The following is a 15,723-nucleotide window of genomic DNA, read 5'->3' on the forward strand; positions in this document are numbered from 1 at the left end:
GGGGTCACAAAGACGAGGGTTCCTGGATGAGGGACTACTGAGGTCCTGCGCTCACTGCTCTGTCAGTGGGCAGATGATGCCACCACCTGCAGACTCAACTGCATTCCCTCGAAACTCGCAAGTGCAAACCTAAGCTGGAATCCCGTGGTGTTTCCAGAACAATGGGAGGTGCTCCGGTCGTGAGCCTGGAGTCCTCCCAGCAGGACTGGTGTCCTTAGAGGAAGAGACCCCACAAAGCTTGCTTGCTGTCTGTCTTCTCTCTGCTGCGTGAGGACAGAACGATGAGCTTCTGTCTGCAAACCAGGCAGTGGGGCCGTCACGGACACGAGGTCCGGGAGCCTAAGTGTGGGCTTCTCAGCCTCCCACCTACCTGGAAAGGTGAACGCTCACTGTGCAAGCTCTCAGCCTATGGAGATTTTTAAAAATCAATTAAAACAGTGAGTGTTAGGACTGCTATGTGCTGAGCACCTGGCGAAGGCACACCGACTGCTTCCGTGGAGCCCGGACACAGGCTCTCATGAGATGTCTACGTCAGGAGCTCCGCTGCCACACTGGCCTAAATAAATAAGTGTGGTGCAGTGGTCGAACGGGGTCTCCAGTGACGCGGCATCCCAATGAGCACCAGCTCCCGGCCCGGCTGCTCCACTGCCAACTCTGCTAATGCTCCCGGGAAAGCAGATGGCACGAGTGCGTGGCCCCCTGCCATCCACATGGGAGACCCCGATGGAGTTCCAGGCTCCTGGCTTCAGCCTGGCCGAGCTGGGCCCTTGTGGTCAACCGGGGAGTGAACCAACAGACAGATAGAAGATCTGCCCTCCCTCTCTCTTCTAATTCATTCATTCATTCAAGTCAATAAATAAATAAATAACTATCTATAAACAAATGCATTGCGGAGAACGCAACTCCAGCTTTTTACACAACCAAGATCACAAAGTGCCTACAACCTGCGAGGCAGGGCTCAGAGAGCCATGGGGCTAAGGGATGCCGGCTTCTCCTGTGGCTCTTGTTCGGGTTTAGGAAGTCAGAGGGCGGGCCTGGGGAGAAGAGGCGGGGCGAGCAGGCAGAGCGCCTCCTGTGATGGCTGGATGGCAGCAGTGATGTGGAGAGCATGTCCTGACCACGTTCCTATTTCACGTGTTCTGATGCTGACATCTGGACCTGCTCACTGCTCTCGGCTAGTCAACTCCTAGACACAGGAGTCAGGGTCTGCAGCAGCTGTTAGCCCTCGTGTAGCGTCCAGCATTGAGTTCCAGCTCCACTGCTGATCCAGCTGCCTGCTAATGTGGCTCAAGGATCTGGATCCCTGCCATCCACGTGAGGGATCTAGGCAGAGTTCTGGCCTCCTGGCTTTGGCCTGGCCCGGCTCTGGCTGTTGCGGGCATCTGGGGGAGTGAACTAGCAGATGGCAGATCTCTTGCTCCGCCTTTCAAAAAAACACAACAAAACAAAACATACAAAAAAAACCAGGAAACATCCCAGACACAGTAAGTGACTGACCCAAGGGCATAGCTCTCACATGCAGGCCACGCGCTCCAGCGCCCGTGCCTCAACCTCCTCCCGTACCAGCTCACTGGGTCCCCACTGCAGGCACCACCTGGCAGATCCACTGGTCTCAGGACTGGGGAGCGACCCCCAGAGCCAGTTTCTATCCCCGAGAACCCACTGCTGTTGGTCACGCCTGTTCTCTCTGCTCCTTCTGTGGGAGCGACAGCTCTCTGGCTTCCTCCTGTCACCTGGCCAGCCCTGGGCCTCCCCCGTGTGCTCCCTCCCACTCCAATGGCACGGTGTGATTGCTTCTCTAGTGATTTCTCAATTCGACCAACCACCTTTCTCATAGCAGCTGCCTCTGGATCTGTTGGTTTCAGCTAAATAAGCATAAGCTTGCGTGGAATGCAGGGCTCTGGAACCCGACGTTGCACAATGCAGCCAGGCAGTACCCACCACAGCGGGTGGGAGGGATCACCTCACCGCCTGTGCTTGTCTGAGCAGAGAGCACGCGTGTCCCTGGAAGACCACAGCAACAAACAAGGAGACCCACAGGAGAGCGTAATTGTACCCTTTTATTGGCACAGTCGATTTTCAAAGGCTGGTACGAAGAGAATGTTCGAAGTAGCAAGACGTGGTGGTCTGGGGCCGTTGCTCCGAGTGTGCCGACAGCCGGGGGACCGCATCCACGCGTGAGGAGGGCCGAGGGCACGCAGCAAGTCAGTCATGCAGTGGACGCTGGGAGGGAGACTGCTTTGTGATGCAGAATCTCCGTGGACTTGTCCTGTGTCAGCCCCTGGGTGTACGTGAGCCTTGGCTGCCACCAGCTATGGCTCTGAAGCCCTAAGTGTGCAAGTGAGTGCCGTAGGCGCTCCTGGAGCCACGCTGAAGTGGGGAGGTGACGTCTAAGGAGGCGTGCATGGGCCACCCCCGCGTCCAGGAGCGCAGGGCACAGGCAGGGACCACGGCCTCCTGACCCACGGCCGAATCTAAAGCAGGGAGCTCCGTCCAAGCTCTCGCAGGGACGGACCCTGGCAAAGCCGAGACCACAACGAGATGGTCGTGACAGGTTTAGGTATGATGCGTTTGAAAGAAGGGGTGGGGTGGAGAGAAAAAAAGATCTAGAAAGAATGTTTTAAAATCTGTATTTTGAGGCAGGGAGCACCACCGACGGCATAAAGTTATAAAATACAGTAATAAACACATCAAGGTGGTCAGGAGACACAAACGCCTACACAGAAGTAAGATGTCTGTCCACGTTCTGGACCGTATTAAAACCCCCGGACATACGCGGCCGTTGCTGCTGATTTCTGTAAAAATGCACAGGGCGTGTGCGTGGGTCGCTCCACGCCCACCTCTGTCTTCCCTTCTCGCTCCTCAAACACCCTGTTCCCAGCGTCTCTCTTGCCACCGATGGGTAGCATGGCCTGAAGACGTGGAACCTAAAACTCAGAGTGCATCACCACAAAACGGTAGGAAACCACACACACACACACACACACACACACACGGATGGACTCACATGCTCCCGTGTGTGCACATACCCATGCATGGATGGACTCACACATGCTCTCGAGTGTGCACACACACATGGATGATGCACACACGCTCTCGCGTGCACACACATGGATGGACTCACACATGCTCTCGAGTGTGCACACACACATGGATGATGCACACACGCTCTCACGTGCACACACAGATGAACTCACACATGCTCTCACGTGCACACACATGGATGGACTCACACATGCTCTCGTGTGTGCACACACACATGGATGGATGTACACACGCTCTCACGTGCACACACACACAGATGGACGCACATATGCTCTCACGTGCACACACATGCTCTCAAGTGCACACACAGATGAACTCACACATGCTCTCACGTGCACACACACATGGATGGACGCACACACGCTCTCACATGCACACACACACAGATGGACTCACACATGCTCTCGAGTGTGCACACACACATGGATGGACGCACACATGCTCTCACATGCACACACACGGATGGACTCACACATGCTCTCGAGTGTGCACACACACATGGATGGACGTACACATGCTCTCACATGCACACACACACATGGATGGACTCACACATGCTCTCGAGTGTGCACACACACATGGATGGACGCACACATGCTCTCACATGCACACACACGGATGGACTCACACATGCTCTCGAGTGTGCACACACACATGGATGGACTCACACATGCTCTCAAGTGTGCACACACACATGGATGGACACACACACACTCTCACATGCACACACATGCACACACACACATGGGAAACCTCATGTGTTCAGCGCCAGGGTCCTGTGCTTTGTTGTGGAAATGGTTGGAGGCAGCCCCAGCGTGCATGAGAGGCACCGTCTGGCGTCGCGGCGCGGTGTGGCTGGGCGGTGGGGCTCCGTGCGTGGCGGTGCGGCCACGTCAGATGGTGCTGTCCCAGAGCTCGGAGGGCAACCTGTGGCAGGGGCCCCCTTCTGGCTTCTTCACAAGGGTCGGCTTCTTGCAGGGCGGCGGGGGAGGCGCCCTGGGCTCGGCGGGGTGCAGGATCTGCTGCCACTCCTCTGCCTCCTCACAGAGCTTCCGCCTCCAGTCCAGCAGCTCCTGCAGGGCCACGCTCTCGTTCTCCGAGAGCCGCAGCTGGTGGATGACCTGCGGGAGGAAGACGGAGGAGAGCAGCAGTGAGTGCGGCGTGCAGCAGAAACACGCGGGGAACAGGGGCCCCGCTGGGGGCCCAGAACGGGCTCTCTGCAGAGCTCCAGGTGGGACAGCCCCTGGGGAACCCCTGAATGAAGACCAGTGGAACAGAACGCCAAGGGCAGCCCCTCATCCCCTCAGTGCACACACAAGTGCTTCCAAGCAGTGAGCACTGGGAGAGACACCCACAGCGACACGGAGCTGCTCACCGGCGGAGGGCCGGCTGAGCTCGAGAAGGCCTGAACCCTTGTTGGCTTTCTCGAAGGCACCTGAGCCTGGACCACACCAGCTGCATCTGTTGCTCCCTGTGGCTGCGAGGGGAGAAGGAGCCCCTCCCTTGACTTCAGCAGGGCACGGCAGGACAAGGAGCTGGGCAGCTGTGGCCGGGATAAGGGGATGCTGCAGACGCCCATGTTGGTTGCATTCTTGACGTGAGTATGCTGGGTTAAAGATGAGACCATGCAGTCAGAAGGGGGATGCTGGGGAGAACTGAGCGGAAACGACATGGTGCGTGCCACTCCCACAGGGCCAGGGGCTTTGTCCCGGTACCACGGCCCCCCCTGAACACAGGATTAAATGAAATCAAGCAGAACTCAGTGGCGAGGGTCCTGCACAGACAGTCGCACCTGGAAGGCAGCAAGGTTTCTCGGTGCCCCAGCCCCGGTTCTAAAGTCAACAACACAGCCCTCTGTTTCCCCAAGGAAGAGGAGTTCCAAGGCTTCAATGAAGGGGAGGGTGCAAACAAGACACAGAAGCCACGGAGGCCAAACCTATCTTCAGAGGCCATAGCTCCATCTCTTGCTGCTTATCAGCGAGGAGTCTCCCAAGTTGAGTTTCTAGGCAACCAAAAAAAAAAAAAAAACCAACCACCCAACTACCCAATAAGCATGCATGCGGCGGAGGAGACACCCGGCGAGCCCCAGGCATCGATGGAGAAGGAGCGTCGAGGGAAGCCGGCCCTGGGAGGATGCAGGCGTGAGAGATTGGGGCGGGGGGCTGGGCAGAGGCTGGAGGGGCTGGGTGGCTTCTCCCAGAGGTGGGATGAGCCGAGAGGATGCCTGCCAGGGAGGACTTGCAGAACGCAGCTGCTTAGTGCATGCTCTGGGTGCCAAGTGCGCATGACGTTCTTCTCTAAACACCTGGCAAACAGCAGCCCACGTGCTGCTCTTAGTTAGGTGCTGCCGTTGGCAGGGGAGGAAACCAAGGTGCAGAGAGGCCAGGGAACTCGCCCAAAGAACCGAGGAAAGGGAGGAAGCAGGCGGTCTGGCCCCGTCCACGTCTGCAGCTGTGGCCCCGCCTTGCACAACCTTCCTTCACAGGTGCTGGGCCCCCCTGCCCTGTGTTGTCTAACGGGAATTCCTGCGGGGTCTGGGTGTCTCCCCACGTGTGTGTTCTAGGTCTCGTAGCATCCTCCACCAGTGCGTGCCGTGCTGTCGGCTTTTAGATGCATGGAGGGGAACTCCCTGTCCGTGGGCCTGGGCACCCATTCAGCTGCTTGCAGCACTCTGAAAAATACTGCTGCCAGGCTCATCCTTAGGAGACGGCACGTGACTGACGGACAAGCACCTCATCCTTAGGAGACGGCATGTGACTGACGGACAAGCACCTCAACCAGCTCGACCGATGTCTCCAAAGGTATGCTGAGCTGTCATTTCTGCAGGCGGAAAAATGTGAGAGCCATGCAATAGAAAGCAAAGCCAGAGGGGCCAGTGCTGTGGCGTAACAGGTAAAGCCGCCACCTGCAGTGCTGGCATCCCCTATGGGCATGGGTTCAAGTCCAGGCTGCTCTACTTCTGATCCAGCTCTGTGCTACAGCCCGGGAAAGCAGTAGAAGATGGCCCAGGTCCTTGGGCCCCTGCACCCATGTGGGAGACCCAGAGGAGGCTCCTGGCTCCTGGCTTTGGATCGGCCCAGCTTTGGCTGTTGTGGCCAACTGGGGAGTGAACCAGCAGATGGAAGACCTCTCTCTCTCTCTCTCTCTCTCTCTGCCTCTGCCTCTCCTCTCTGTGTAACTCTGACTTTCAAATAAATAAATACATAAATCTTAAAAAAAAAAAAAAGAAAGCGAAGCCCACTTCCACTTCTGCACAGGCAATCACAGTTGGTGGCAGGCTCCTGTTTCATAAAAATAACGAGAGAAAGAGGGTCAACTGCAGAAATAACATCGGAGGGCTCTGTCAAGCTGAGAGCGCTTCGGACGGTGCGAGGCTTTCCGTGCTGACTGGTGATGACCGGCTGCTCGCCTCTAGGGAGACGTCCAGTCCTGAGCTCTTCGGCAGACGTGGAGGCCTCGGGGGGGGGGGGGCAAGGAGATTGTGAGATGCTTCCCAGCTTCACAGGACTCCAGATGCAAAAGGAAACCTGAGGCTCCCCAAACGCACAGCCACTTCCCACAAGGGACACTGGTTGAGCATGTCAACTGCAGGGCGACTGGTGCCTTAGCAGAATGACCTGTCCCCCAGCTAAGCAAACGCTGGACAGGGGCTGTGATGGCCTCCAGCCCATGGCCAGCCCCGACGTCAAGGCACTTGCAGACTTGACACACTGTGGGGCCTGCGGCTGTTGGTGGCGCTGGGGCCGGAGGGTGTGGAGCCAGGTGTGCCGGAGGCTCTGCGCCGAGGGACGAAGCCCTGAGCGGCCATCGCCAGAGCACAGGTGGTCCAGGGGCTCTGGACGAGACGCAGAGGCCACCCAGCCCTCAGCCCAGCTCTGCTCTGATGTGACTGAGCCCCTCCCAGAGCTACGTGCCCTCGGTCTCCACCCCCTGAGAGATCACTACCCCAGGGGCCCCCAAAGTTCACGGACAATGTGAAAAAAAAAAAAAAAACCTGTACACATGGGTTTCAAAATACACCAAAACTAATCCCATTGTTTTCCAGGAACTTTTAAAAGTACCTTTGTATATAGAAAAAGACAATAAAATCTTACCAAAAGTCAAAAGACAGAACACTCAAGGATGATCCACATCTTGGAGTTAACAGATCAAGACTTTAAAATGGCTTTGGTTATGGGATGGGTATTTGGCCGGGCAGCTAAGACACCCTTGTCCCACGCTGGAGTATCTGGTTTGAGTCCCTGCTCCAGCTTCCGACTCCAGCTTCCTGCTGACGCAGATCCTGGAGACAGCAAGTGGTCACGTAGCGGGCCCTCTGCCACCGTGTGGGAGGACGTGGGCTGGGTTCCTGGCTCTTGGCTTTTGCCGGGCCCAACCCCATCCCATTGCGTGCATTTGGGGAGTGACGCAGTGGACGGGAGTTGTCTGTCTCTGTGAGTCTCAAATACATAAGCACCTATGATTCGGTGTTTCAGACAATACAGAAAACGCCAAACAGAAGAGATACCACAATAACCATACAACAGGCGCACTGGACGTCGAGGAGAAAGAACACGGCGAAGCAATATTCAGAGGTGTGTCCAGAGCTGGGGACAGCACCGACACAGGTCCACAAGCCCTGCACGCCAGACAGAGATAAACACCACCCCTGTGCCGGCACCAACGAGAAGCCAAGGCTAGATCATACCCAAAGTGCCACAGACCAACCGCAAAAAACAGCTTTACAAATGCAGAAGAAAAAGTCGCATTCCAGTCAAAGGCACTGCAGAGAGAGTGACCGGCAACATCTCGAGAGAATCACCCAGAACAGGAAACAGCAAACGACAGGTTAAATTCCTGAAAGAGAACACATCAGCCAACACTGCTGAACTCAATAAAAAAAATGACAGTGAAAACAATGTTTTTGGACAAAGAAGTAAAATGAAGGCCTTTGTCATCATGAAGTTTTTTTGGATGATTGAAAATAACGCCAAATGGAAAAATGGACGTAATTTCTTTAAAGAACAAAACTTGGAGGTATCTCAAGGAGCATGCAGGGTTACTATATATGTTGAGAGACAGAGAGAGAGAGAGAGAGAGAGAGAGAGAGACAGACAGAGAGATCTATCCTCTCTGCTCGTTCACTTCTCAGATGCCCGCAGTGGCTGGGGCTGGGCCAGGAGGCTGGAACTAACTGTGGGTCTCCCAGGTGGGTGGCAGGGACCCAAGTACTTGAGCCACCACCTGCTGCCTCCTTGAGCCTGCATTAGCAGGAAGCTGTAGCTGGGAGCATGGCCAGGCTTCAAGCCCAGGCACTCTGATGTGGGATGGAGGTGTCCCAAGGGGCACCTTAACCATTAGGCCAAACGCCAACCCTGGAAAACGGAAAATTTCAGAAGGCATTAGGAATGCAAGAGTTAGTGAGCCCCTGGGTAAATACAAAGGATATGCTCGGAATGTCTGGAAGATTTTAAATTTTATGTAAGACAGGGATGCATGCCAGCAATCATTGCAAAAGCCAGGAGGAATTAAATAGAGTTGAGATACCTTGAGTTTCCAGCAACATTAGCAAAGTGGAAAATTAGTAAGGATTCGGTAAGTCAAGTAGGGGTGCCTTGTTCTCTAGTGAAGCTACTTAAAGACCAGTGAGAGAACATTCAATCAGTGAGTGACAATAAGGAACTATGAAACAATAAATAATTAACCTAAGAAAAGTACAGAAAGGGATATAAAACAGAGGGAAATCCCTACACAAAAGAGCGAAGCATAAAGGAGAGACAGACGTGTCCGGGTGCCTGTGGGAGCCCCGGCCCCACTTCTGACCCAGCTTCCTGCTGGTGCACGTCCCAGGAAGCAGCAGGTCACAGCTCAAGTAGCTCCCAGCCACGTAGGAGACTTGGATTGAGTTCTGAACTCTGATCCAGCTCAGCTGTGGCAGGCATCTGAGGAGTGAGCTAGCATAGGGAAGACCTCTCTCTCTCTCTCTCTCTCTCTCTCTCTCCCCCCCTCTAATTGAAAGAAAACACATAAATAAAAATTAGGAAAAAAATCCCCAAAATAGAATCCAAATCTCCACCCAGCTGCTGGTGCTTTGATGGTACTGTGTCCTGAGAGTAGTGAGCTTGAGCCACCACCCAGCACTGTCTCCACACAGAGCACGAAATGGGTCCATCCTGCGTGCTTGTGGATCCTCTGTCCCACAGATCTTCACCATGACCGAGAAGGCACTGCATGACCACCTGCCAGCCTTCCGAGAGAACAGACATGAACTTGGAGCCGCCCCACAGAGGCACGGGGCAGGGCGCGTCTACTCTGAGACTCACGGCGGCTGATCCAAAGCAGGCTTGTCCCAAAGCTCCCGAGTCACTGCTTCTCTTTTTGAAATAAATGAATAAACTCTCTGCCCTTTCAAAGCTTCTCAGGGGTTACTAAAAATATCTGAATTTCCAGCTACGTTACAAAAGGTGAGGCTTATGCACGCAAGCCATGAGAGAGTCCCTTTCTTAATGAGGCTGTCCGATGCCGGGAAAGATGGAGTAAGCATGAAGACGCCCACCTGGAGGCCCAGGGAGAGCTCGGGTGGTTCCTGATGAGCAGAGTGTGGCTGACGCTTGCGACAGCTCACTCACACCCAGGAGCAGCCCTTCACGGAGGGAGCCCGTGGAACCTCCCTGTTTTCTTTCTATCACAGTGATGGGGGACTGAGTGCAGCCTGCTAGGAATATGAGGATCCTTGCTACAATGGCGTAAGTGAGGTGCTGAGATAGCGACATTACTGATCTTCATTTGAAACAAAGAACTGGGGGCTGGCGCTGTGGTGAAATGGGTTAAGCCTCCGCCTGCCGCGCCGGCATCCAATATGGGTGCTGGTTTGTGTCCCGGCTGCTGCATTTCTGATCCAGCTTTCTGCTGTGGCCTGGGAAAGCAGTGGAGGATGGTGAAGTCCTTGGGCCCCTGCACCCACGCGGGGGACCTGGAGGAGGCTCCAGGCTCCAGGCTCCTGGTTTGGATCGGCGCATCTCTGCCCGTTGCAGCCAATTTGGGAGTGAACCAGCGGATGGAAAACCTCTCTCTCTCTCTGCCTCTCTTTGTCTGTAACTCTACCTCTCAAATAAATAAATAAAATCTTTAAAAAAAGGAACAATTCCCAGGTTATGTCTGAAATGAAGGTAAGAATTCTGGGTAAAGACTTGTGGTGGGCGGCTCCCTCCAACAAGGGGGCACCCTTGTTAGGTCCAGGCGAGGATCCAAAGCAGAGGAGAGCACCTTGGACTCCGGATGCTAAACCTGCCTTGTTCAGATCTTACTCCATGTGTTAGACTGTACAGCGTGAGAATCATACCTGTCGTAGATAGTGAGAGACCTTCCACATTGTAGAACAGCAAACACACAGAACAAGGAGCTGTTTCCATGGTGGCCCTGCATTGCACAAGCGACAAGTGCCACACAGGGACAGTGACAAGTGACAGTGACCCTAACCCTAACCCAAACCCAAACCCTAGCCCAAACGCTAACCCTAACCCTAACCCAAACCCAAACCCTAACCCAAACACTAACCTTAACCCTAACCCAAACCCTAACCCAAACCCTAACCCAAACCCTAACCCAAACCCAAACCCTAGCCCAAACCCTAGCCCAAACCCTAACCCTAACCCTAACCCAAACCCAAACCCTAACCCTAACCTTAACCCTAACCTTAACCCTAACCCAAACCCAAACCCTAACCCTAACCCTAACCTTAACCCTAACCCAAACCCAAACCCTAGCCCAAACCCTAACCCTAACCCTAACCCAAACCCTAACCCAAACCCTAACCCAAACCCTAACCCTAACCCAAACCCTAACCCAAACCCTAACCCTAACCCAAATCCTATCCCTAACCTTAACCCTAACCCAAACCCAAACCCTAACCCTAACCTTAACCCTAACCCAAACCCTAACCTTAACCCTAACTCTAACCCTAACCCAAACCCTAACCCTAACCCTAACCCTGTGCTGTTCCCTTGTGCTGGGGAACATGCTAGGTGCCTGGCTTTTCACAGGGCTTTGTGGTCATGCCACACACACACACACACACACACACACACACGTCTTCCAGGGTTACCTGGCGGAGACTCAGAGCAGGGCAAAATGCGGGAGGATCAATTTTTTTAACCATTTACCTGGGGAAGGGGGCTTCAGTTGGAAAGGGAAAGGATGGGGTGGGTGGGGCTCAAGGGTGAGGGTGGGATGTCCCCCGGGCGTCATGTAGACAGGTGGCTGGAATGCCGTTGGACACCAGATTCCACACAGCACGAGGAGGCTGAGGCTGGCTCTGAGCAGGCCCCGCGCGGCTGGAGGGTCTGGGCTCTGAGCAGGCCCCGCGCGGCTGGAGGGTCTGGGCTTTGGACCGTGTCGTGTGGCTGCCCTGGCTCAGGAGCTTCCCCAGCTCCTGAGCAGGGGGACACAGAAGCCAGGGACCTCAGGTGGCTCAGGGGGAGAGCCCTGTGAGCACGGCCCCTAGGGTCTGGCCCCGGGAGTTCTCCGAGTTGAGAAACCCTTCCCTACACACTGCGGAGTGAGGACTGTTAGGATGGCCAGGAGGAATGACGCCAAGCTAAAGTACTCTCCCACGATCTGCCACCCCGTGTGAGCACAACAGCGTTTCTTCCTTTGCTGTTAAAAAGTTCTCAGAATACTGAGTGCTTCACTGGGGTTACACCAGGAGCTAAGATCTCTGTCTGTATCGAGAGACACACACATGTGTGATCTAAGGCTAAAGAAGGCTTTACAGGAGGCCAATGATGAAAGGTTTAGAGTTTTCTGAATTTTAGGATTAAGTAATAAAGGACATAAGCAGCCCTTAGTGACAGATGGAGCACATGTTAATTACTTCTCCTGAATTTCAGGGGTCTTCAAGTCCTTTGCATGACCAAATATTTTTGCATTTTTTTTTTGTGCTTTGTATCATCTGAACACCCACTTCTCAACCCAGCACTCAACAAGATCTTGTTCTCTGCCTTTACATTTTATTTATGGGAGGGTGAACATAAGTAGGTCTATTTATACTGTTGCAGGTTAACAACCAAAGAGCAGACGCATTTAATACGCAAATGAATTTTCTTTTTTTTTTTTTCTCCAGGGAAAGCAGAGTGACAGCAGGAAGTGGGGAAGTGCAAGTCTCCCAGCCTTTGCGGCAGAAAACAAGGGAGGAGATTTGCTGAGCCCCTGGCAGGGACCGGAAGGAAGCCCCACATGCAGGTGGACGCCGCTGATGGCCAGGGCCATGCTTGCAATGGCCGCGCCATTTCAGCCAAACACAATCTTACATCTAACACCAATTTCTGGAACTTTCTTTTATTCGTTCCGTGGGCTTTGATTCTATTCCGTTTATACACTTGCTCTGGTTTTACAGCTGTTACTTGAGCTAAAAGCACAGAGAGTTCATGTGTGTGCATACACATTTGATGAACTCTGCTGCAAAATAACACAAAAATGCTAAGGGTCAAAGAGAAGTTCTTCCAGTTTCCAAAGAGCCCTGATATGTGAGGGGACTTTGAAGGAGTTTGTGGGAAAATGGAATTAAAAGATCAGTTTATTTTGGTACAAAAATTGTTGAAATTTACGCATAATTCCTCACAACACACATTTTTCCGGGAACATTCTGGGAACCTCTCCTGTTCGTGGGTTTCCTTTTATCTGTGGTGTGTCTGAAGCACCCTCTTACATTAAGCAGTTTGGAGACCTGTTGATCTAGCCCTGAGTAGAGTTAGTCACTGCTTGAGAAACCGAGGGTGCGATCCAAAATGAATCAAGTAACATCTCACTTAGTTCTCACTTAGAGTTAGACAGAGGACGTGCACGGACGCCCGGCCCCCGTTGAGAGAAGGTGGTTATTGTACCGACCTGCGCTGGGTGTTTGTGTTGGTTAGGACCAGGAGCAGGTGAACGCCTCCCCTCCCGCAGGCCCAGGGACAGGAACAGAGCGGGTGTCTTCAAGCCACGCCAGGTGGACCTAGGAGATGCACTCGCGGGGCGTGCATCCAGGGAACGCCTTTTCAGATACAAGGAGGCCCTGGGAGCTCACTCATGATGCTGGGCTGCTGGGAGATCACACGGGGGGCTGGTGGTCCCTCGGCCCTCGCCTGCTATGCGCCTCTCAACGTCAGGATGAGCTCCGACAGCCATCAGGCAGAGTGCGACGGTCACCAGGACATCCTGCTGGCCGTGGCTCAGAGGCTCTAATAAGCTCATAGGAATCCAGAACTGTGGTTTCTGCACGACATGGGGGAATGACTCTATTCTAGAACAGGGTTAAAGAGGGAAAACAACAACCAAACGGGCTTTGAGGAAAGGCCATGGGCTCTCTAGCAGTCTGAATGTCTTTGCAGAGGAAATTGTTCGGAGGATCTAATGAGATGCTTGGGAATTAGTGTGTGGTTTTTATTTTCAAATTTGGCGTTCAAAGGAGACCTGACAGAGCTTGGGGGTCGCTTGTGATCCTGCGATGGGAGAGCCACAGTGCATGGGGAGCTGGGGAAACCCGAGCCTTGGAAAGCAATCCACAGACGGATTCTCTTTCAGAAACCACAGGGGCAGTGTTGGCGGAGCCGCCCCACCGTGGCTGTGCCGAAGGGAGGCTGCGGTTCTTGTACGCACGCTCCTGTCTGTTTAGACCATGTACACCGCCACACTGGGGCGGCCACACGCCCGCACCGCTTTCTCTCACTCTTCGGGGTCATGTGCAGGGGCATGAGTACATCTGCTGTGCACACGGGAAGTACTCTTCAGCCCAGCCAGTGCGAGGGACACACAAGGATCAGTTTCCAGACCCATTTCCCTGCGGGCGGGAGACTCTTCCTCCAGCCAATCTCTTCCTGTCATCAGGATGTCAGCACGATTCCTTCCTAGAAACCGCCATCCCCAGGGCACAGCAGTGCTGCCCCCACAACCCAGCATGGGGCAGCAGGGGCTTCCTTCTGGGCTAGAGAAGCTTCAGGATCTGATACTCACAGGTACTAGGTGGGACTCTAGCTTCCATTTCCCGACACAGACTGCAAAGCGTTTCCTGTCTTCCAGCATGTAGGATATGAAGACAGAGTTCCACTCTGACTTCAGGACTGATTTCATGTGAGAGCTTCCTTGAACGTGCAACCTTGTAAGTAGTTCAGTTATTTGCAGGGGTCCAAAACACTAAAAGTCTTATAACATAGAGGAAAAATGCAACATGATCTGAAGGCTTAGTGAGGTTTATGGTTTATGGATCTACTCATTTTTGATAATTCCTTATTGTGCCTTTAATAGAGTTCTGTGAGCTGAACTAACTAGAAATAAGATATAAATTCATGTGGACACGGATTTCTATGGGTGATACTAACACATATAAAGCACTAGATTGCTGCTGATTTTTATCTTGTCTTTCTCTTCAAGGATAAAAATAATCTGTGTTAAATAATTCATACGTGAAATCATGTTGCTGCTCATTTGTCACAGAATTGATTTTTCTATTGACTATTCACCCGCAGGTGAAAAGAGGCATTTACTGACATTTATGGAAATTAAAAGAAGGCAGTGTCTTGGCTGACAGGATAGTGAACATTAGTGTTTAAGATGCAAATTTCATTACCACTAGGTGCTAACAAGACATTGGAGGGAACAGGCGTTAAAGAAGAGGTTTGGAAACCACAGCGGGTAAAACTGAGCTCTACCGAAATAAATCCTGAAGATGTGGCAGAAAATACAACATGACTCAGCACCACGCTTGTGAAAGGGCTGTATATGTCTGTACTGCTAAATATCAGGAACACCATCTGAAAGTGAGCATAGCACCTGCGGCTTAGCCTGGGAAGCGCTGTTCCTTCCTTCCTAACTCAGAGCGGTCATTTACACAGCACCCAGTCAAGTTCACATCCTGTGCTGCCTACGGTTTAAATAGAGGGGGAAACTCGATTTGAAAAGCACATGAAAGGCTTTATTAGAAACAAGATTACATATATCTGGACAATGGGAGTTGAGGAAACCAGAGGAGTTTAATTTGTTAGCCTTATCTGGGTGGTTTGCTCTCTTTTTTCTTTTCAAAGATTCATATATTCATCTGAAAGTCAGAGTTACGGAGACAGAGAGATCTTCCATCTGCTGGTTCACTCCCCAGATGGCTGCAACAGCCAGTGCTGAGCCAGGCCAAAGCCAGGGGCCAGGCTGGAGCCAGGAGCCAGGAGCTTCATCTGGGTCTCCCACGTGGGTGCCAGGGCCAAGGACTTGGGGCGTCCACAGCTGCTTTCCCAGCAGGGAGCTGAACTGCAAGTGGGGCAGCTGGGACCCAAATCCATGCCCATGTGGGATGGCGGCACTGCAGGCAGTGGCTTTACCCAACTGCCACAGCGCTGGCCTCGCTTTCTTAAAAGATTCAACAACTCTTCATGACATACCTAGTACGTGACGTTCTATTGGATACATTGCGTAGAATTCAAATAGACTTCCGGGTTTTGCAGCTTAGTTCAATCACTCAGCTCATAGCAATCAACAGAAGGGCATCCTGATGAGCGAGTGGGTCGGTGTCTCACGTGAACTGAAGGCTACACTCGGGGTGCTGCTGCACATCAAGCCACATAATGAATCTTTGACACGCAGAGTACACATGTGAGACGATTTCTCTTCTCTGACCTCAGTTCATTCCCCCAAAACACTGCAGTAGCCACAAAAGTGCGTGGCACAGTGTAG

General features: G+C 53.1%; 1 protein-coding gene across 7 annotated transcripts in view; it reads right to left on the reverse strand.

Moving 5' to 3' along the window:
• Positions 1-2,613: 2,613 nt before the first annotated feature.
• Positions 2,614-15,723, reverse strand: part of MYO16 (myosin XVI) — a 697,134-nt gene continuing 684,024 nt past the window's right edge. For all 7 annotated transcript variants that reach the window (XM_070048580.1, XM_051849982.2, XM_051849978.2 and 4 more), the window contains one exon: positions 2,614-4,166. In XM_070048580.1, the coding sequence (XP_069904681.1) occupies positions 3,939-4,166 (228 nt within the window). In that variant the 3' untranslated portion in view covers positions 2,614-3,938. The remainder of the gene's footprint in view (positions 4,167-15,723) is intronic.

Source organism: Oryctolagus cuniculus, chromosome 9 (genome assembly GCF_964237555.1).
Source record: "Oryctolagus cuniculus chromosome 9, mOryCun1.1, whole genome shotgun sequence".
In the NCBI taxonomy this organism is placed as follows: Eukaryota; Metazoa; Chordata; class Mammalia; order Lagomorpha; family Leporidae; genus Oryctolagus; species Oryctolagus cuniculus.